We start from the raw sequence: 24,104 nt of genomic DNA on the forward strand, positions 1-24,104 counted from the left end.
TTCTGAGAATACCTATCTCCTCCTGTTCTCAGAGGAACTGCATGCTTCTCTCTACTTGTGACAAGACAAGACATCTGCCTTTTAAAAGAAGCCAAGAAGAGATTTGGCTTCCTTTTTCTTGGGAAAAGTGAAAAACAATGACCATTTTGGAAGAGGGCTTCAGCCCAAGACCTCAGGCCCATTAAGAACAATAGGAGATGATAGACTTTGGAACGAAGGCCTGGAATTCTCTAGCAGAATATCAATATCGAGTCCATCAAGGGTTTTAGGTTTTAGTTTACTCCTCACATGAACTGTCTTGACACGGCACCATGTTCCTCTTTGCCAAGGATAATATTTCTGTTTCTTCTGAAAGGAGCTGGAATTTACATTCCTCTGCCTTTTTTGCTCAAGCGTGCAAGAGATAGTGCTATTGAAGAGAGCCAGAAGCTGCTGTCCTGTGACAAGAAATTTCTGGAACATTCTTCAGCACAACTTGTGTACTCCAGAAGCAAGAAGCTTTACTTTTTCTTGGTGAGGTCTATTAGCCTCTGTGTTGTTTTTTTTTTCAAATGACTACAAGCTTAGAATGAAAATTTGGTAATATTTTACCATGTGCCAGTGACATAAACATCATTGCAAGTAAAGCTGCTATTTGGAATTGCAGTCCTGAGACTATAAAGGATCACAAGCAAATTGAATCTCAGTTCTCTCTTTTGACTGTGTAAGTCGGTAACGTAGATATTACCCAAAGCATACCAAATGTAGACCCAGAACTAGTAAAGCTGCATTGGAGTGGTAACTCTCTGTTTCCACTTCTTGTGCAAAGTTATTTAACCCTCTGGAAATATTATAAATGAAAACAGCTGGTGAAAGAAAAAAAAAATCAAAACCTAACAATGTCTACAATTGTATAAAATAGTGTAACTAGTATGTTTTTAGTTGGACATGGTGCCCATTCTCTTCAAGGGCTTCTAAAAAAACCAGGCACTAAAGTGTTATTGCATTCGTGGATTAGGTCTTTATTCCTATTACCTCACTCTGATGATACATCATGGGAACCAGAGGCTTTGCTTGCCCCTGGTAAAAAGAAAAGCTGAATGTTCACTGAGTATTTTTTTGCACTTTGTCATAGAATCAGGCTGTAGAGAGATGGAAAGTCTCCACCCAAGGCTTGCAACTCCTCCCACAGACAGGTAAGTGGATTCCAGTTCTGCCACTGTCTGAAACTGAACTTGAAAAAACCCCAAACCCCATGTTTACTCAGGGGGCTGAGCCTTGGGAGTCTCTTTCCTGTACAATCAGTCATTGAGAAACTAAAAATGCTTCTTACACAAGGGAAAAGAGTCTTTGTATCAGAGAGGGACAGCCCAAGTAGTATTTCCTCAGGACAGAAATAGGGAAGGGTCAAATAATCTTTCCACCACTTTCTTATACAACATTTTTTCTTCGGAGAGAGAGGGCTTGCTCTCTCATTTGGGACTGTAGTGTTGCTGGATTTACCCTTGAGTATGTTCCCTTCCACTGTGGAAGCATCTTTGAGTAAACATGGGACCCCTGCCAAAAATGTCATTAGGACAACTGGTCCCAAAGTACAGTACCAACCCAAACTTCCATTTTTTAGTGACACACAAGTCTGGCTAGCAGTAGGACAATTCATTCTCATAAGCTTCATAAGCTTAAATTCTCTGGTCATAATTCAGGGCTTGCAGGGCTGATCACACACAGCATCTGGTTTTAGGAAAGAATGAGTATCTTTATAGTTATGTGCTGCAGAAGGGAAGCTAAAAAGGCAGGATTTTATTGCTTTCACTGAATCTTCAGCTGAGGCAAAGCTAAAATCTAAAGTCAGACTGCAACTGCAGAAGAAAAGTATTATGGCAGGAATTGTCAGAAGAGTCTATGGGAGACAGAAACACAGGTTTCCAATTTAATAGGAACAGATTACATAAATTCACTTAATCTTTAAAAATCTCAGTTTAAAGTTTTAGAATAAATTGGTCAAGACTATGGTGGACATCTAAAGGTCTCAAGCAGGACTTGTTTCTAGCATCCAGACAAGTAACAGAGAATATTCACAGGCAGAAAATGGAGGAACATGGAAAAGATAAACAATAAAATTTGTTCTGAAGGAAACCTGCATTTCTTTAGAAATTATTTGCTTAGAAGATTTATTTGTGACCACAGTGTAGTATTATTGTAAACATTTAGAAAACGGACAGAGTTCTAACTACCAATTCAGGAGAATTTGAGTCTTCCCAAAGAAAAAGTTATAAGGCTTTCCCAGGATCAAATCCTTATGACTGAACGTTAGCCCCTCTCTCAACCCTTCGCTTACCCAAAAACTTCCCTAGACTGTTAGTATATACTCTAAACACATGACAGTCCCATATCATGTAACGAGGGGGAAAAGTAATGAAAAATAACTTTAAGTCTCTGTAACCCAGACAGAATTACGTAAACTACAGTGAAACATGTCTTTTACTTTGTTTCCTGCCAAAATGATACCACAACCAGTTTAAATTCCAGTTTAGACTTAAGCTGAACACATAAATCAGTCCCAAGACACATCTCAGATTAAAAAATTCAGTTCTTTAAATGAGAATTATTGACTGTCGGGAGAATGGAAATGCAGATAATATATGCTTTTACACATTTAAAAAAGGTGTATTTTAAAGAAAGTATAAACACCGTTATTCAGTTAAATTAATTAACTCCATCTCTAGAAAACTATATAACAAGATACGCAGCTTGTAGAAGTATAATTTTTCTATCTTTCTACCCTCATTTGCATCAAAACAGTCACCATGACTATGATTTCTAAAGTAATAGTTCAGAGCTTTTACTTACCCACACAACCCACTCCAGTAGGATTCAGCTGGAAGTCTGGAGGGCAATTACACTCATACCTTCCAGGAGTATTTACACAAAGACCATTAACACAATTAATGGGATCGGCACATTCATCGATATCTAAAATAGGAAGGTTACATTTACAAATCTGCTCACTGGAGAGAGATGAAGAATAATTTTGCTTTTTAAGACAAAATAGGCAAGATAATTTCAAATTCAAGTGAATTTTAGCTGAAATTGAACAAAAGAACTACTAATAATTCTTCAAACAGTTTGGAATAACCTTTGTACTGCTGCATATTTAAGAAGCCATTCTTTTTGTTCCATTCTTAAACCAACTCCAAAGTATGCAATTCTACACATCACTTGTTTAGTGGGGAAAAATCCACTCTCATTGTTTTAAGAGAATGCAATGCATGTTTTGTGAACTAATCTTTAAATTAACTGGGTGAGATTAAAAAAAAAAGTAAGCCTTGACATACTTCTGAACGAAAGATATATACCTGTACAATTTCCCCCGGTTCGATCTAGTTCATAGCCATCATCACAGATACAATGAAACATTCCTGGTAGATTATTACAGGTGCCAAATACACATATGTTCTGGAAGGAGCATTCATCAATATCTGAAGGAATATATTGAGAACAGAAGGTTACATATCATTACCATGTTAATAGTACAGTAGTGTGTTGTACTACTAAAAGCAAATGAGGACACGTGCAACTTAAATATTTAAAAAAGCAACACTGAGTAATCACTTTTGGTTTTGTGTAAAATGCTATAGCTAGGGATTTGTGAGGCATTCTCCATTAAGCTGCTTGTTACTTATTCCTGTTTTACCTAGTGTGAAGTAAAAATAGCGAAACTAATTTCTCAGGATTCAAAATGAAAGCTAAGTCAAAAAGCCAGAAAGTTCCTTTCAAAATGTGCATTAAACAAAATGAAGTGTAACACTTCATTTTGATGACTGAAATGTGAATGTGTCAGTCATTTCCTAGCTCATAGTCTGCAACATTTCTTACTAATAGTAAGTAAGATTTCAAAATGCCATTCTCAGGGAAAAAAAGTATACTAAGAAGAAAGAAAGGGAGCAGGCATCAGCAGTTATTTGTACCTTCTTGGAGAAAGGGAAAAGGAATATAGGAAGGAAGAATTATCTATATATCTTTATAACTATCTGTTCTATCTATCTATACTTATTCCATAGGAAATATCTATTTCTTAAGCCCACATTAAACCAGTTCTATAGTAACTATATATATAGTGAGCTAAAATGCATGTAAAAGACTGCCTGTGTGCTCACATAAATTGAAGATGAAATAAAGTTGAAAGACACTGACAGAAAATTAGATGACTGTCTACTACAGTGCTAGGAAAGGAGTTAAATATTAAAAGAACAGAGTGCAAAGATATGGTCTTAGCCACAGACTAGAAGGACTTCCGAGCTGAAGGTAACTAAAGAGGGAAAAAAACCTCTTCATAGGGGGGTTGTCTTGTCTGATAGCAAGACTTTTAAGTTGCCAAAATAAAGCAGCTGTGCAAAAGGCTAATACAACTCTAGCATGTACTAGTGAGACATTTTTAGCAGGGACGGGAAAGTTGAAAGCATTAATACCATTTTGCAGTGCATGGCTAAATCTTCATTTGAAATTCTGTGTACAGTGCTCTGTTCAAGAGTGATGAACTAAAACTGGACGAGGTGTAAAAAAGGGACATGAAAATGATTAGCATAATGAAATATCTATTTTGAACTTGTCTTGCTTGCCTTAGTCAAAGCTTGAGAAGTGATATAATGTCTCTTCATAGGAACATATGAGAAAGGGTAACTTTTGAGGGGGAGAGAGAGATAAATGTTTAAGGGAAAATGAAATTTAAGATAAATGCCTTATAGCCAACAGTCCTGAGTACATTTAAACTGGAAATTAAAGGAAGGTTTCTAAGTACCTTGATTACAGCCATAGAATGACCTCCAAATCAGGTCATGAACATAACTAGTGTTCAGGTGAAGCTTTATAAAGTTACAGACAAACTTTATCATTGAGAAGCTAATGCACTGACATCTCAAGGGATTTCTGAAGAAAATTAATTAATTATTTGTATTACAATAATTGCACAAAATCCAGGCTTTAGATTTTGTCCCTTGATTGCAGAGATCAGCCAAGGAGACGTCTTAGCATAGGACAAATTAATATATCAACTTAAAAAAAAAACCGTAAAGGTAATTTCTTTTAAGTATTCAGCACCCAGATTTTTTAGTTCTCCGACAGCATAATTTAATCTATGGAATGCTTTCAGATCTCCATTCGAATCACAATAATACAGCAATATACCAAGCATTTTTCAATTTATTTTACAGGGCACCATTGTGGACCAATTGAAAAGCCAAATGTTGGCAACCTGCTGCCCAAGAATTAGAATAATATTGTTTTTCAAAACATTGTGGCTGATACCTATTTGGGGATTTTTATTAGAATATTGGCATGCCTATAATATGACTAACTACCTGAGCTGCACTGAGAAATTCAGTAAAGATGATTGACAATACTTGGCAAGTATTAACAGATCTGACCAAAAGAGTTGTTTAGCTTATTTTTCAGAAGCATCTGCAATTTTTCTACAGCTAGAAGTCTGACTCATACATGTACACCTGAATGTTTGAACATACCAACTTATGGACTGAATTTTAGAGGCTACATTTTGGAATCTGTTCTTAGTGTCTGATCAAGAATTTTAATTTCCTAAGACATTATGAGGTTTCTGCTATTAAATATGAAGTAAGTTAAAAAGCTTTGCAACACCAGCTAAAAGGAGTTTATGTAATATACAGTTCTCTTATATTAAACAATAACAAAAAAAGACATAAGAACACAACAGGGAATAGAAGATGAATTGGACTAGTAAAACAATAATTCCTTTTGCACTTCAGATGATCTGGTACAATATTGAGAGTGAAACGGTGATGATAAAAAATCTCCAGTATGCATTTTAAGAAGTGTTGCAAACTTGTCAAATAGAGCAGTGATTCGCCTACTTCAGTTTTCCTAAAAACACTTATTTTAAAATGAGGTCACTTAATGCAATTTGTGTTTCCTACGTAAACACATTAAACAACACAGTGATGACCACAGGATTTTCCACACACTAATCACTAGTGACAAAAAGAAGAGAAATAATTAAAAAAACCAAAATTACTGAGCCAAAGCCCTACTCTGGGATTTTGGACCAAGGTCAGGAAAACTTCATAAAAAGATGAAAGCTACTTTCGACATAATTCACACTGCAAAATAATCCTTGCTTGAAGAAATTACTTACATATGAAGCATGTGCTGAATATTCTGCTTCCAGGTTGTGGTCCTTCCAGCACATCTTGTTGTTTGCTTTATAGCAGCCAATTCAAACTCAGAAAATGAACCTGAAGTACCAGTGGCTTACCTTGGCATGACTTGCTGTCTGAGGCGGGAGTGAATCCCATCTCACATTCGCAACGGTAGGCACCAGGGACATTCAAACACTGTCCATTTTCACACAGATTAACATTTTCTGCACACTCATCAACATCTGTGGGACACAGAAAATTCTTTGAAACTACATGTTTCACTAGCAAAATACAAATAAAATTATCTTCATATTCAAAATAATATTTCTAATGAGTATTGTTGATATAAAACAAAGCATTTACTGAAGATTAAGTAAATTGACAGAATGCAGAAAAGCAGATATAGTGTAATTTCCAAAATTACTTCTTTTACTCTGTCATGATTCCTTACTCCTTATTTTTCATTAACAGATTTATTTTTTTTAACGTTGCGTGGTTTTCAGATTCAGTACTAATAGCTTTGACAAATAAGTTGAAAATTGTGCTTACAAAGTCAAAACTTTGTCTCCTGGTATATATTGCTATGTTACTTTGACATAAAACACATTCAAAAGGCAAATTTTCTTAAGTTAATCATACATAGAAAATTATTTTCATATGCATTTTAGAAAATGTTGAGGATTATGAACATTACAACTACGATTTCCACACTACTGGAGATTCTTCTAGTATGCCCCAAAAGTGATTTTTTTAACAGCTATGAAAGAGCAAAAAGACCAAGGAAGGCATTCACCATTGCAGTCATCATAAGGACTCATAATTTTGTCAGATATGCTTATGATTGTCCAAAAAAATTTTAAATATACTTTCTTAATTTTATTAGTCAGTCCCTAGTATCCCACCTGGTCTTTTAAAAAGCAGATCTGACACATAGTGTGTTAATAATAGGGATGAAAGTTCTTGTTCATTAACCACAAACTTAAAACTCATAAAGCAATAGTATTCGAACACCCTTATTCTAAAATAAGAAAAACTTACAATACTAATCATAAGACTGTGTTATTAAGGTGTAAATTAATCTTGATTTTAAAATTAGCAAGTTAGCTAATAATGAATGCATTCACATTAGTTTCTAGGTATTTCACTATCATTAGGATGCACTCCTTCAAACCTTCAGACTTGCTGACTACATATAGGACATGTTAGAAGTCAAGAGCAGAGATACCTTTGCATCTCCATGCTGTAAATAATAAATAACACAGTAACTCAATACTCAGTCATTAATGTTTATTATAAAATCTTTACACTTTACATAATCTTGTACACATCAGTTTATTATTAATCACTTGCTGTGTGCTAAACAATGTTCATTCTTACTAGGGAGCATTTACCAACAAATTTAAATGCAGAGATCATGGGAAATATTTTTGGACTTTAATTTTTCTTTTAAAAAGTCCTATGTTAATGATTAAATCCTGTTCAACTAACATAGTGAGGGGAAAACAGATGATGCCTTCCCTGCCAGATACAGACCTGGCCTACAAGACAGGAACCATGACACAGAGCTGGTGTTTTGTGTTCTTGACCAGAGACTGCTGCTGCAAGCAGCAGAAACACATTCAAAAAAATTGGCATGAAGAGGAGGAAGAAGCAGACACAAACTTCACCCAACAAATGGGCCCAGGGGGTCCAAATTGCCACACAAATAAAAAGAACAACCAGTTGCCTTTGTTAGCATTTCTTCAGCAGATGGGAAGAATCCTGAACTTAAAAGACACTTTTGCATTTATTATCTTGAACTTTGAGCTTAGATCTGATTTGCAAAGCTTCCATACAACAGAAACAACCACTGGCAAGTCAGCTTTCACAGAAAATTCTTACCAGAACAAGTAAATCCATCCCCAGTAAATCCCTCTGCACAGGCACAACGGTATGACCCTGGGGTGTTCACACACTGAGCGTTCACACTGCACTGGTGGGTCCCATTGGAGCATTCATCAAGATCTGCAAATCAGGGGCAAGAGAGTGCAAGCAGGAACAGAGCAATTAGTATACTTTGCTTACAATTAACTGTCAAGTTAACAAGCGCAACTGCAAAAGTTCTCTTGTTGGAAGAACAGGAAAGATACAGGGTTAATCTATGGTGATTTCATTTAAAAATTTTTCCTCTAAATTAAAATGTATGGGATTGTGTAAAATGTTTCCAAGCAACAGATGGAAATCAGCTGACTTGTTACTTGAACGTTAATATCCTGTTAAAGAACCAGAATTCAAAATTAGTTAACAATAAACCAAAGAAATATAGTGAGGTGAAAATCTGCCATAGATTTGGAGAATCTTCTCAAGTAACAGAAGAATGTGACAATAATGTGACCCCATAAAAGTTAATGCAAGCTTTCTTATGTACTTGGATGTCAACTTGGATGAAAAAAGAGAAGGAGAAGGAGGAGAAGGAGAAGGAGAAGGAGAAGGAGAAGGAGAAGGAGAAGGAGAAGGAGAAGGAGAAGGAGAAGGAGAAGGAAAGAAAAAAGAAAAGGCTTTACTTCCCCTCTAGGGCATGTTTGATGGAAATGGCCATACAGGTCCATGACATATGAGTCACACTAGCTAGCGCTATGGGGTAGCCAAGAGTCCCCTCTTACCAATCTGCAGAGTGGTCTCCTGGAAGAACACTCTGATGACAGGAGCTATTCTAATTACGAGGATGCTGCTGGAAAAACTTTTTAAAGATTTCGCCTTCAAATGGGACTTCTTGTTTACTGAGTAGAACCTCACATATTTTTAATTAAAGGATAATAAAAGGTTAATTAAATTAAAGGATGAGGGGGGCTTCCCCTTTTTCTCAGATATGGCTTAAAAAAGCTTAGAAAATCTGGCCTGCAGTAAAATCTTATTATATGGTGCTTTTTCTTTCACATTATTACACCAATACAGCCTATTTCTTAAATCAAGCTCCTCTTCCATAGATCCCAAAATGTTCTGAAAGAAGGTAAATATTACAGTCTTTTACACATCAAACTAAAAAATGAAGGCAAGGGGACATGATGCACCTCTAGCAGCCCAGCAAAAGTAGAATCAAGTTTCCCATACCTTGAGTCCAATCTGCTTTATATTAGAGCCTATAAAGTAGATATAGTACAGGACATTTACAAAAAAAATGGTATTAAGTAACAGAAATTGTATCTTGCTGGCAGGAAATCACAAAACAAATTCCATTTTATTTCTGACTTTTTTTTTTTTATTTTGCACATTCTAGCAGTTGTATGTAAACTTTGTAAAATACATAGTTAACTCAGTAAAATATTATACAGACAGGCTTCTGAGACAAAGCCAGTTTTTATCTCAGAAAACCAAACCCCTGAACCATAAGAACCTTGCATACACATCTGTCCACAGAGTGCAGCAGATAAAAGAATATTTTTTTCTAATAGAGTAATCACACAGTCACATTACATGCTTTTATTAAAGAAAAAAAAAAAGAAAGCAAAAAGTGAAAAGCTTTATTTTCCAATACTTACCAATACATTTAATGCCATTTCCAACCCATCCTTCTCTGCAACTACATTTAAAACTTCCCGGTACATTGATACACGAGGCATGCATGTCACAGTTGTGAGCACCAATTTCACACTCATCTACATCTAAAAGCACAAAATAAACTATTAGTATTTACACCAGGAGCACTGAAATATTGCAAATTATGTTCGTTTTACATGTTACTTATTTCCACTGTATGTGTTTGCAGTTCCTTAAAAAACAAATGTTTAAGACTACAGAAAAATTCAAGCAAATTACTTCATATTACACATTAATAAAAAATAGTGAAACTCCTATTTTCATTTTGTTTTTTGTAAACATGACAAAATTAGTCTGCTTTCAGTTTGAAATTAAAGCTATTTTCCAGACATAATACATAGGTTGATCTTTATATGTCAAAAAATGGGATGAGACCTTTGGGTGTACAGGCATGTTTCAGTTATAAAAACGATTAGTCCAAGATTTTAGTAACTATGGAAAAAATTCTTAAAGACCAAATTATAGGAGAAATTCTGCCAGCTTTCCCAGAAGAATAATTTTGGATGAACTTAGCTTCCTGAGCAGTGGATACAGCTTGCAGAAGGCAAAGTACTGCTTAATTATCACAGGAAGTCACAGTTTGAAAATGACTGACTTTGATTATTTGAAATTTGTTAGCATGGGTTGAAGGATGGCATATACTTTCCCTGTTACATCACCACTTTTTTTCCATTCTTTTCTTTTACTTTTTTTTTGTGTATTTTGTCCTGTTCTTAGACTACAGGGTCATTTCCTGCAGCTTTAGTTGACAGATGAGTTCATACTTTCAGTATATATGACAAATGAGTATGGATAAAATACTACCAATACAAATGCAGCTATGCCCACCCAAGCTATGTTTCATAACACAGATATTCCCCCAATTTATACTGATAAAAGCTTTGCCTTTAAAGTTAAAGTTATGTAATGGGCCTCATATTATATCGATACTGGTCAAGGAACATACATTTTCAAACTTTGGATACATGCTAACAAACGTAAAATACTTACTTTTATATTTACTACTATGTACAGGTACTGATCTCTCACTTGTATATGAACATTTATGCATTTATTTTATCTGAAAGCCAAGTTATGTGTGCACCATGACATATATGCCAGAAATTTGCTTTACCTGTGCATCCAGTGGTTCCTTTCTTGACTGAATATCCTAGCTGACAGTGACAAATGAAGGACCCTTTAGTGTTTTCACACTCCCCAAACATACAGATGTTGGAATTCAAATCACATTCATTCACATCTGTAAATGCACATAAATTCATTATTAGTTGAACATTACTGTTATTTAACAGCATACTTTGTCTTTTCCGAATACTTTCATTCCGGTAAAAAGAACCATTGTCCTAATGGTGTTGCTGAAAGCTGATTTGGGAGAGGGTAAAGAGCAGAGACATTAAGAGCACACCCTTGAGCAGACATGCTTCCAAAAGTTAGAGCTATCTCTAGCACATATTAAGACAAAAAGCCACCACAAAGGTAACACTGAAGAAGTCAAGCTGCAGGTGGAGTGGGGAAGGACCCTTGCAGAAAGAACAAGTGACAAACCACAACCAAAGAAGTTTTCTCACAACCAAACTAAAAAAATGTCACAAGGAAAAACAGGGCATCGTGGCTGTAGATGTGCTTTTTTGCCAGACTCCCTTCCCAGACACCTCAACAATGTGACTGCTCAACAATTGCTGGCTTGATGCAGACTGAAGTTTCAAGAGAGAGGAAAGTTTGATACTGATGTCTACCTCTTCTTCCCAATTTCACTTAGTGTTGCATATATGATGAAAACTTTCCATTTGGAAAAAGCTTCTAGTAAAGAATAATGTAGTATGTAGCTGAACTGTGTTGTAGATTCTTATACTGCATGCTAAATCTTCAATATTGGCTTTCAATTATACTATAAGGCTTTTATTTCAGAATTTACCTTGTTCGAAAGATAGGTAGTTTATAACTGAAGACCTGGTTAAGAACTTGTAGTTAAAACGTAGTCTTATTATGAGTTACGTCTATGTCAACTTTTTGACTTTATTCAAATAGCTCCAGTTTTATACTAGTTCAATGACAAAGATCATCTAATTTCACATACTGTGAAATAGATACAAGATACTTCAAATATTTCTGCTGAAAAAAAATCAAGTACTTTGTTGAAAGTAGTGTTAAGTCCAGTAAGAAACTGTAGTTACCCCAAGGCTTTTTTACAAACTCAACGATGCTGTTAGCAATGAAAGCAATTACATACATGGCAGAAATTCACACTTACTGCAGGTTTCTAACCTTACTATCAGATACTGGTTTCCTACAGAAGAACATTTAAGAGCAGTTGTGTTTAAAATGAAAAAAGTATTCTGGTTTTACAGCTACTAGCACGGCTAATATGAAGAATTATTGAAAAGATCCATTCTAAACTTTCTAGTTGGTTGCATAAACATGGAATATGTGCGCAAAACTGAAAACAAGAACCTGGAATAACAGAAAAGTGAAGGTAAAAAGAAAATCTTAAATTCATCTCTAATTATGGAAGAAAGGAGATAAAACCAGGTCAGGACGTCTTTGTTCAGCATTACATATAACTAGTTTCTCCCCTGTGTGTGTCTGTGTGAGCGTGCACATATGTGAAATAAAGGTTTGTTTGACAGATGCTCACAAAACAAAAAGATGTTATTACTATAGCCAAAATAATCTTAAAATATGAAACATATGAAACTTCACATTAAATGTAAAAGGTAAGAACTTCATATAAACACCCAGATAAACTAAATGGGCTAGGTTAATTTGAGGAGACACTTTTATTTTCATTTCCTTTATAATTATTCATGATAACTTTCTGTAGTTGAGGGAATAAACTAAAACATTTAGAACAGACAGAAGAAAATGCTGGGACACTCAAATAACCTCTTCTCAACAGAGACGTTTTAGAGGAATCGTATCATTGCAGTTAAATCACTCCTATTTTTTGGAACTATGTGATTTGATTCATCTTTATGGACTTTTCAATTATTTTTTTTCCCTTCCTGATACCTATAGTGATAGGCAAGAAAGATCTACAGATTTTTTTTTTTTTAATAATATACATAGTTTCAATTCCCACTTTCAAGGATTCAGCAGAATATCAGAAACTATTAGCTGCAGAATTTTTAGACTTGCATTAAATTTGGTGTGTACAGCTACCTACCAATACAAGTTTTCATGTCCATAGAAACCATAAATCCATCGTAACAGAGACAGCGATATTCCCCTGGAATATTAGTACATTGCCCACCATCACAGATATCTGGATTGTTTTCACATTCATCAATATCTGGGGAAAAAAAAAAAAAGCAGGCAGTAATTCTGTCATTCTGGTATGGATCGGCTAAAATAATACCATGTTCATATTGGCTGAAAGATATGATGTTGGAACTTTTAAGATATTAAAACGTACCTGCACATGTCCTGACATCTGGCATTAGAGCATAGCCATCACTGCAGCTACATTCATAGCTGCCTTCTGAGTTAGTGCAGTGGGTGTCACAGCCTCCATTCATTATCATACACTCATCAATATCTGGGGAAGCAACATTAGTAACAGTCAGTCCACTTTTATAAGGAAAAATCATCTTCTCTTGCCATTTTACTTAGCAGGTGAAAGAGTTTATCAGTAATATGATTCTGAATTTTAGTTCTCACTCTATTGTCTGATTTATATTTTGTTCATATGTTTTGCTTATATCTCTCTTTCAATTGCATTTTCATCTGTGGGAGCACATGGATATTTTTATTTGTTGCTTTTGTTCATATGCATTACTAGGAATGTAAAAAAAAACTACAAAGGGCAACATGTGGAAAGGAAAGAAAGAAAAGCCCTGAGAAACTCAGGTTTCATTAAACTCGTAATGCAGCACAAATTTGTATTTTTACAAAAAAATAAACAAAACCAACAAATAAAAAAACTTTCAGTACTCCAGTTTTCCTTAGCAATGTGATGACAACCACATAATTCAGTATTACTACAGTGAAGGGTTTAAGAAATATATACAATAAGGAGAAAAACTGAAAGAGGAACTATCAATGTCTGGGGCTCTTCTTGCTTGATCAAGTAATAATTCAATATTTTCTGGTTGTTAGCTCAAGCCTCTGATTTCAGTGGAGTAGTGCCATAAAATTTTTTTCTTAAACTATTCTGCAGAGTTCAACACAGAATAACCTTTTTGTACCTTCTTTATGTTTCTTAGGTTCGAATAGTTCATGATATGCCTAACAGCAGATAAGATGGCCCTGCTCAGTTTCGAAAGGAAGGTATGAAATTAAATAAAAACAAAGACAGATGAAACAATACACGCTGAAACACAAATAAATAACTGAAGTTGTACAATACTTGCCCCTGCAGCCTTGTCTGTCAGGAGTGGCCTGATACCCAGAGTTACAGGAACACTGGTATGTTCCAACCATGTTCAGACACTTGCCATTTCTGCAAAGACTGTCACTTAATGAGCACTCATTTACATCTGAAAAAGAATCATTCATATCAATTACTTGTTATTCAGAACACAGACTGTAAGTGCTCAAATGCCAGGGAAAGGGTGTGAGAGGTAATATTTTAATCTGGTGGCTTTCAGGCTTTTTCTAATCTCTTTCTTGTTCTTACTGTTTTCTAATTCAAGGTATGGGGCCCTGAACAGCATGTATAAGACAGTATCCAAAGGTTTATCCTGTGTTTTTCTGGTCTGTGAGCATTAACTGTACAGTGTGTGGGCTTAAACGAACTCTGAAGCAATTATGGATCAAACACAGAAACCAAAGAGATAATATGTATTATGGTTTCTGCATTTTTTTTCAAGAATTTGGTGAATTATGTGCACAAAGGTGAGCTGCATGTCAATATGTGATTGTAGGAATGAAGTTCACTTTGTGTGTGTATGTATTTTACTTGAAAGTTGCCAGCTTGAGTGGTACAGTCATTTGGGTTGCTAAATAGGCCCCAAGAGGCCCGGTAAAATAGTCCTTTTTGCAGTCAACAGTGTTAAGGGCACCGGAGATTTTACAGGATCTGTTATAAGGTTTTAATTTGAAGATACTCATATAAAGGAGAAGCATGAATTTGTATATTTCTGAGACCCCGTCTTTCCCAGAGACAAGAAGTTTCCATAGCAGAAATGAGCATTCTTCTTAGAAAGCTGAAGACTACTATTCTGAGTTGAAACTCACCTATGCATTCCTCACGTGATGGTGACAGCTCATGTCCCAAAGGACAGTCACACTGAAAACTGCCTTCGGTGTTCACACATGTGCCACCTCTACACAGCAGGGGGTTGCGTTCACATTCATCAATATCTGTGAAGAAGCCATGATAAACAAATATAAGATCATTACTAAGGAGCAACAAAGAGAAAAGCATTTCTCAGTGTCTGTAAGTGACAGAATCTGGAGGTCAAAAATAAAAGCACTGCTTCAATGAAGCCCTGCTTCAGTGCTGCTCCTTTCCTCATGCTGCATAACAGGGCAAACAAAACACTATACATTATTAACTCTAAACCCAGGTATTTTTCCCTCAAGAAAACCAGAAATTCATCATTCAAAATTAAGTATTCTAGGAGACACAGGACACAAGAAAAGACAGCAACTGTTTGGATGATTGCAATTTAGAACAACATATTAATGTGATGAAACTTTCAAAAAAGTGTTTCTTAATGCAACCAGACATGCATTTATGTATGCATTGAAAATGTGGTCTATGGGTGCTATTAATGGGGATGCATGTGTAAATTTTTAACTAAATGGCTATTCAGTTTGATCAACCCCTGCATATGTCATTGTGTGACTGAGAAAAATGCTTGCTACAGCTTATAATGGCAAACTGAATATTTGACTCACAAACCTGATAAAAATAGCTACCACCGTAGATGTGGTTGAAGAGAAATACGACCAAAAGATGTTCAAGGTGCAGGATGCACTCATACTTTTGGACTCCCAGGAAGCATCACGGCTACCTAACCTTGAAACTAGAGACTTTTATTCAGACAGGTAGACTAGTGTTATCTTTCACTAGCCTGAGAATTTAGCCAAGGTATCACTGGATTTTCCAGGTTATTCATGTGAGGGCAGAAACTGCCTGATGACTGAATTCAACATTCTTTTTGTTATAGTTCTGCTTGGACAGACCTTGCAGCTCCAAAATGTCTTCATTGAACATTAAGCCCTCCCTTCCTTAGCTCCTGCAAAAGGCCATTGAGAAGTCATTTATCTTCTTACAGCCTCACTCTCTGCTTATTTATCTCACATCTTGCTTCCCTGCCCCTGTACTGATTCTCTGCATTTGTACTCTGTCTTGTCTTTCATGAAGGCTATTCAGTTTCCACAGTTTTTTGTCTTTATTATGCTCGTCTGTGACTCAGGCAATGATTTTTTGCTGACTTTTGGAGTCTAAAAGTATCACAAGTTGCAGGAAATCAAGTAAAGGTGACAGGAGGCCTGCATGGCCTGATACACAGAGGCATTTGAGTTCAATTACAAGCACAAAAGCTTCTGTCAAAACTCAAACACAAAAATGAAGCATAAAATAGGCAAAAGCAGGGACAGGTGATGCAGGAGAAATAGAGGCACTGTCTGAGCGTGCAGGGATGGGATTAGGAAAGCCAAAGCCACCAGGAGTCGACCCTGGCAAGGGATGTGAAGGGTATAACAGCAGTAGCAAAGAGATCAGGGAAAATGGGGAAAGGGAGCTGGTGACAAAGCGCATGGAAAAGAGCCATGAGTGCTGAGAGGGAGCTGGCCAATGTCATTTTGAAGCCACTTCTGAACATCTTTGAAAGGTCGTGGAAACTAGGTAAGGATCTTTAGGGTGGGAGGAAGGAAAATGTCAATCCAATCTTCAGGAACGGCAAGGAGGAGGACCCATTCAGCCTCATTAAGATGAGAATCTCAGACTTGTCATTTTCATTATATATTTCATGATGTATTTCATTAAGTACTCCAAAATACTAACTCAAGATTTTTTTAGGTGGCTCATAACTTTTGGTGTCTCCATATCTATTCTTACAACTTCAGACAGATTAAAGAGATGTGATTTTTCAGGAAATGTTCTCAGAATTTCTTGAATCCTAGAAGAATCAAGGAAAAGTGAAACCACACTACTTCTGAAACTCCAGCCTTCAATTCCTAAGTGTACCAAATGTTTGGATACCTCGTTAGCCATTTTTAAACTATATGAACAAATAGTTGCTGCCATTCTAAAATATCTATACAGAAATGTGTAAAAGTAATTAGCAAAAAGAACAAGCAAAGCTGTATGCATAGTTCACTTATTTGTCCTACAAACTGTGTATTGGTCTCACTTGTTCAAGATGTCACAATAATTACATGTACGAAGTGTTCAGTGGAGCAGAGTAAGTATAGTACAGTCAGGCTTTGTACAGTCAATGGACCATCTCCAGGTCATCCTGGCAACACTTACCCATACAGTTCTTCATCATCATAAATCCACTTTCGTAACCATCAAAGCATTCACACTCAAAGCTTCCGGGAGTGTTGACACAAGTACCACTTCCGCATAAGTCTGGAGAGATCCGGCACTCATCAATGTCTATTTTACAGCAATGGAGAGGTAGAAAAATCAAATATAGAGTTTAAGGTTATCCTGCTTTTCACAGAACAACTTACCATTATAAATTAACTCTACAGAAGTCTTATATAGTATATAAATCAGCAGAGAAAAATTAAATTCACTTCTTATTTAACAGAATATCTGATTACATGAAACACCTTGTGAAAGATTCATAATGCAATGCTTTCAGAGCTCACAACTATAGCTGAAACTATGTAACAAACAGGCTTCCATCAAATGTAATTTAAGGTTAAATTTCTAAGGAAATTACTAACTGTAACAAATTTTGAGTTGTTAATTACTACAGAGGCACCAATTGACTCCATGACTACTGTGCCATTGATATTAAATTGCTAAAAACATTTATCCAGTAACAGCATTATAAGCTTAAATATACCTTTTCCATTAGGAATTAAAGTAGCTCATTTGAAAGCTAGATTTACAGTTCACTGGTTATCTTATTAGTTAATTTTGAATGAAACTTACTGTGGAAAACTATAGCAGGTTTGGAGAAGACAGAAGGGAAAGAAGAGACTTTGTAAAGCACACTGGTAGTGAGGCAGGAAGCTAAAAAGAAATTTGTAATATGGATATGATGTTGAAGGAGAGAATTGGAAAGAACTGGATAGTCTGTTACTTATTATCTCCTCACATCTTCCCAGACTTCTCTCTTCCTCACTCTACTACCCACCCAGTGTTTTGGGGGTGAACTAGGGTTCAATGTCCTTGTTTCGTGTTCTCCACTACACCCTCTACCTTCAGCTTCATTCATTTTTGTCATTAATTTTTACATATTAAGAAATCATGAAGTCTTTACAGGAAATAAAAATCACAGAATACTTGAAACAATGAAGATGTTAGTCCAGGATAGGGTATAGGATTGGTTCTGTCATCCAAGAAGTTAATGGAGCAAGAAAACACAGAAGAGCATCAGCACATTTGCAGTAAGTCAGTGAGCTGTGCAGTAGACTCATTTGCAAAAGTGGCTGAAGAAAACTAGGCAAGTATAAGCTTAACTAAAGAAACTGCTAAAGATTCAAAACAGTCCCTTTTTTCAGCACATTCAAGAGTCTCTTTTTGCCTCTGCGTCACTCCCCATGGCCAGGTTTCTTCCAGGTGAAGACAGATCATTCCTCACACACAGATGTGTGGAGGTGTTGGATGGTAACCCATGTGGTGGGCCTGGGATGTTACAGAGTACCTGGCCTCCTGTATGCTTTATAAAACATGTTGTTGCTAATTTAAAACAAAAAACCTCTTCCATTTAATAAAACTTGGCTCTCTACAGCTGCTCTGTGAAACAGTTTCATTAGAACAATCTTTCAATGGAAAACAGGACCAAAAAAGCTTTGTAGGGAGAAGTTTTCTGACCTGTTCTTGTTAGTTTAGAAATAATGTTTGTTAAATGCATTTCTCATCAATGCAATCACTATAAAAACAAGGAAATCACCAGCTAGGGCAACATTAACATCCAGACCAACCTCAGTTAACATGCCTTACCACCCACACTTCATATTACTCAGGCTCACTCACAGATGCCTGTGTGGTATGAAAAAACCTCCTTCATTTTCAGGACAGAGCCACCCACAATGCAGGCATCCAGGTTCTCATAACCAGAAAACTATCAAACTTATCTTCTGCTTCAGTTTTTTCCAGGCAGCGAATAAAAAAATATTAAAGTTTTAAATTAAATGCATGTCTCGAGTTAATGTTGCACTGATGTAAGAATTGCATGGGTGCCTCTGTGTGTGCTTGGCTGTCAAATCTAAATGAAATTAATTTGAGTTGAGTCTCTAAATTCATTTGGTAATACATAGACCAGAGAGTAAGGAATATAAATTAAGTTAATCTGTATGTTAAAACATTAAACTTGGCTTCACTGGTGATTCTTATTGATTTTTCAGATTGTACTGATAGACCATGAACTGAGCATCTCTACACCAATTCAAAACATTCCTAATGTACATGTACAAGAAGAATATTACATTATTGAAGAATCACTTTCTGAAAGGGAAACTTGAGACAGTTGGCCGTTCCGTCCAAAGATTAAACTCTTAGAAACTGAAGGAAATGAATGATATTAAGTTTCCAGATAAACAAGCTGTACAACAAGTGCAAGTTCCTCTAAAACGCCCCAGGGATGTGGTAGAGTCCCCATCACAGGATGTTTTCAAGATGGACAGAGTGCTAGATAATCTCATTTAGGCTCCCTTTCCCACAAAAAGTTGGAGCAGATGATCTTTTGAGGCCCCTTTAAACCTGGACTATTCTATGATTCCAGGAAAAACTGACGAAAATGCAAGACTTACCTGTACAGTTTCTTTCCTCCATATCTAAAGTAAACCCATTGTTACATCTACACTTGAAACTTCCAATTGTGTTTCTGCATTTACCATTCATGCACATACCAGGGAACACTTTACATTCATTGATATCTATGAAATAAAAACAAAAGAAAAGAGCATTCTTAAGCACAAATATATATATAATTAATGGCAATTTCCTGTTCATTCTTAGCAATTGTACTGGGTATAGAAGGCATGGTTTATATTGCAGGTGACTGGAGAGACAGCCTCCTCCTACACAGGTTAGGAGAATGGAAAAATTAAGTGGATGCAAGCAGGAGGGGTCATTGTTGGAGGCACTCTTGGAAGGCAGAACTCCATGTCTGAGAAGGAACGCCTGAGGGACTGCTACCCCTGGAGGACCTGCGTCAGGGCAGAGACACCCCTGAGGAACTGCAGCCTGTGAAAGCCCCACACCAGGGCAGGGATACCCCTGAGGGACTGCAGCTGTGTATGAACCATGCCAGGGCAGGGACATGTCTGAGGGACTGTGGCCTACAGGTGACCCAAGCAGGGACAGGAACACCCTGGGGGACAGTGGCCCATGAAGGATGCATGCTGGGGCAGAGACACCTCTGAGGGATTGGGAGCCACATGCAACCCCTGCTGGGATAGGGAGATCCCTGAGGGACCACAAACTGCAGGTGATCCATGCTGGGGCAGTGACACACCCCATGGACTACAGTACATGAGTCACTCACACTTGGGCTCGGACATCCTGAAGGAGCATGGGCTGTGGAGAACCCATGCTGGAGCAGAACACCCCTGAGGGCCTTTGTCCCATGGAGAAACCCATGCTAGGGCACAGGAAATGAGTAACAAGGAAGGAGCAGCGAAAGAGAAGACTAAGGAGCAAGGAGTGACAACAAGAAAACATTGGAGTGTCCCCAAGGCCCTGTGCTGCCAGCTATCTCATCCATGGGACTAGGGGTCTGGGCATCAGGAAATGTGGAGGACAGGTGCTGAAGCCGAGCCTGGGGGTAGGGGAGAAAAGCTACTTCCCTACCTGTTGAATTGTTTATGCTTTCTTTACTTCTCAATACCCAGACCAGTAATTAAAAGTTTATGTTAATCAGCAATCAACCAAATTCAGTGAAATTCCCCACGTTGAGACTCTTTAGCCCACGAAGCCAACATGTGTATTGTGCTCTATTTTGCTTTCTAACACAATGAATGCTCATGGCGTTCCTGATCCAGCTTGTAAAAGATGTAACAATTACCTGGTTGATTGTGTTTGTTTTTTTTTTTTAAGTTGAGATTGCCAGAGTGATATCTGGAGCTTAGTTTAGAAAAGGGTAATTTTTCTTTTGTAGAATATCAAATGAAATGTTTCTTCTAAATGCATTTTGCTGGACAGCTGGATAACAACAGGCTGTTAAAGGATCTTGCATAGGACAAATAAGGGTTTTTCATGTGTCAGGTTCTCACATATGCATACCTCCAACAGCATTTACAAACTTGAATGAGCTTTTCTTACACTCCATGATATAATTTGCTGGATGAATGTCCTTACCCAAGAATAATCTTTGATGAAACAAACTTCTATCTCCTATGTATTAGCGTGAATGGAAGAAAAGCATAGTCCAAATGTAAAAGCAGAAACAAGAAGCGAATCCTTACAAAAATCTTGGGAGGGGATGGGATTTTATTATTATTAAATAATTAGGAATTTATTATTTCTAGTTAAATAAATTTAATAAAAGTAAACAATTATGTTATTATTATTGAATTCCTTATTTGTTTAGTAAATCACCACTGAACATTGAGAGCTTTGCCTGAGAATGGTAACTTGTAAAAATGAGAGCTTATTATGGTGAAGCAAAGGTCCAATCTGTTGAAAGTTTTCTCAAGTAACTCAACATATTTCAAGGCAAACTCTTCAGAATATATCTTTTTAAAAATAAAATGCTAAAACACTTCTGGATCATGTCAGCTTCTGCACACAGAAATTTACAGTTTTTCTTCTCAGATCTCAGTCACCTAAAATATCTCAGATATGGTTTCTTAACATTTTCCAGCCTCTTCAGTTTTGGTTTTGCTCTACCGGAATGTAAGCTAGTAATAAATGGACAAAAGGCTTTTATTTACTTTTTCATCACTGCAGCTCCCCAGTATCATTGCCCTCATAATTTTAATGCAAAAGACACCCTTCCCTTTTAATCACTTATTAATTGTGCAAACCATAGAAAAAACTCATTCTTCTTCAGTCTCTCTTTCAGAGAATCCGGGCTAAATTTTAGTAATATTTTACGTTTACATCTTAACTCCCTGACTTCATGGAACTTTATCTGACCCTCAGTTCACTCTTTGCAAAGCACTGCCTTAAAAAAGGTGCACATTTCCTATTATTCTCATCACCTGGAGCTCCCCCCCGGCCCCACTTCAGTCCTTTTGTAGTAGTTTCCTTTTTCTCCTTACCAAATTCAAAGTTTGCACCTTTTCATTTAGATTCCTGTGACATCTTGAGCACCGTGCAAGCAGAAAGTTTCCAACCTGTAAGGTCAGCTCTTTCAGGCAAACATTGTTACAACATCTCTTATCTCAAGTACATAACAAACATAGACACAAATCCTGGCATTTTCTTAGGATACTCACCCAGGTGTACCTATAACTCATTTTTAGATCCAAGAATGAACCCTTACCTTTATAAAATGGCCTGCCAGTTAGAATATCTCCCCTGTTGGAAAAGCCAGGACCTCTGGGGCACAGAGCCTCATATTCCTTGGTGCCAGTCTTAGGACACTCCTCGCAGTCGGAGCCCCAGGCAGCCCCCACAGCACAGCAGCAGGCATCCATACGGAACTTGCCAGGCACAGGCTGAATGCACTCATCTTCATCCCATTTCAGGTAGCATTGCTCCATGCGAATATCTGCTCATTTTACAACAACAAATAGGCATTTTACCCTTTGCTAAAGTTTTCTGGTTTTCAGAAGCACCTACTTCTGAGGCACAAGTACATGTTCTGGGAGACAGATTTCTGCTCAAGACTCTATACACTTTTCCACGAAGTTCAACCATTTGAAATTGCTAATATTGCACTATAGTTAAGTCTCTGGATCTCTGTTGTACCATGTAAAAGTACAGGCATTTCTTTTGTTGCCTTCCAATATCCAATACACCATTATTCTGACAGAACTGTGCTTTTTAGGTTTCTGTGTGTATTTGATAGGACAGACATATGCATTTTTTTACTGTATTCCTATTTACAAATTGATCGATTCATGGTAAACAAAATATTCCTACCTATCTTTATATTATCAAATTAATTTAATAATACAAGAAACAGAAAAAAATGCTGATGGTTATTAGGCCTACTTTAACACCAGTTAGCAGGAGAAAACAATATGGTTTCCAGAAAAGTTAATTATTATTATAATCACGGGTTTCATTTGCAGAAAAGCAGGTCAACTGAAAGATAGATCAACCAAGTGTGTAGGCAAAATCTGTACTTGCATACCCAGCTGTCAGGAAAAGTACCACACACTGGTCTGTATACTAAAAAAGATCAGCTTTGCTATATCTCACATACAGTGAAAAATAACAATAATAACCCATTTCAAAGCATCGCTACAGTCTACACTTTTCAGCTATTTGTATTTCAGTAAAGAAAAATAGTTTAAAAATGTTAGAAAAAAAATTACTGTTTGTTAAAATAGAAAATTGGTATAAAAACCGGTTGTTAAGTCTCTACATAGTAATTTCTACAACATCGGAGAATTTCTATGCTAAAATTACAAAAATCTGGTGAATAATACCAATAATGGAAAATGGACAGTATCAATTACAGAGTGCCAGAAATAACGTTTGGAAGTTTATTGGTAGTTTAATGCTCTCCAGGAAAAGAGAGTTATTTTCAGTGTGTAAGGAAGATCACAAGGACACACCGTGTCTGATAAAACAACTTCTGGACATATTCTAGAGCCTTCTGATATGACTGAAATGGACTGATTGTCAAGCTGTATTTTAAGGATAAATATAAGCATTAATGTTTCATATGATATACTGGACTGGAAGTTAGGCTCTAGCAAACCTAACAGAGCTCTTAAAAGCTTAGCGCAAAAAGCACTGAAGAAGATGCAAGATCTAAAAATAACACAGATGAGCTGCTGAACTTTTTTCCATACAAGACCTTGAAAGTTATGCAGATTTATAATATAAAGTTACCCTATGCACATCTGAAGGTAAAAAATTTCAAAGCAAGTATAAGAAATAGAAATTGTTCAAAGAATACACATGGTTTCATGGAAACTATTCCACATCAAGATCATACTTATTTTCATTTCCAGAGATTCAGCAAACATATTGCCAATAAATATTTGTTTGCACTAAAATCACTGTAGTGGATCCTGCAGGAAATAAACATATTTCAGAAATACATGACATAGTGCACAGTGCTTGTGTAGCATAGGTTGAAGGCACATATCTTGTAACATAAAAGGTGTTTTTTTCATTAAAATAAGGCA

General features: G+C 36.5%; 1 protein-coding gene across 3 annotated transcripts in view; it reads right to left on the reverse strand.

Annotated features, from left to right (window-relative positions):
* The window catches only part of FBN2 (fibrillin 2), a 172,180-nt gene that overhangs the window by 37,027 nt on the left and 111,049 nt on the right, over positions 1-24,104 (reverse strand). For all 3 annotated transcript variants that reach the window (XM_074166568.1, XM_074166567.1, XM_074166566.1), the window contains exons 24-36: positions 22,283-22,510; positions 19,605-19,730; positions 17,146-17,274; positions 14,901-15,026; positions 14,075-14,200; positions 13,138-13,260; positions 12,889-13,014; positions 10,840-10,965; positions 9,668-9,790; positions 8,031-8,153; positions 6,266-6,391; positions 3,336-3,458; positions 2,830-2,952 (exon numbers count right to left, since the gene is read on the reverse strand). In XM_074166568.1, coding sequence (XP_074022669.1) covers positions 2,830-2,952; positions 3,336-3,458; positions 6,266-6,391; positions 8,031-8,153; positions 9,668-9,790; positions 10,840-10,965; positions 12,889-13,014; positions 13,138-13,260; positions 14,075-14,200; positions 14,901-15,026; positions 17,146-17,274; positions 19,605-19,730; positions 22,283-22,510 — 1,728 coding nt within the window. The remainder of the gene's footprint in view (positions 1-2,829; positions 2,953-3,335; positions 3,459-6,265; positions 6,392-8,030; positions 8,154-9,667; positions 9,791-10,839; positions 10,966-12,888; positions 13,015-13,137; positions 13,261-14,074; positions 14,201-14,900; positions 15,027-17,145; positions 17,275-19,604; positions 19,731-22,282; positions 22,511-24,104) is intronic.

The sequence above is a fragment of the Numenius arquata genome, chromosome Z (assembly GCF_964106895.1).
Source record: "Numenius arquata chromosome Z, bNumArq3.hap1.1, whole genome shotgun sequence".
NCBI lineage: Eukaryota > Metazoa > Chordata > Aves > Charadriiformes > Scolopacidae > Numenius > Numenius arquata.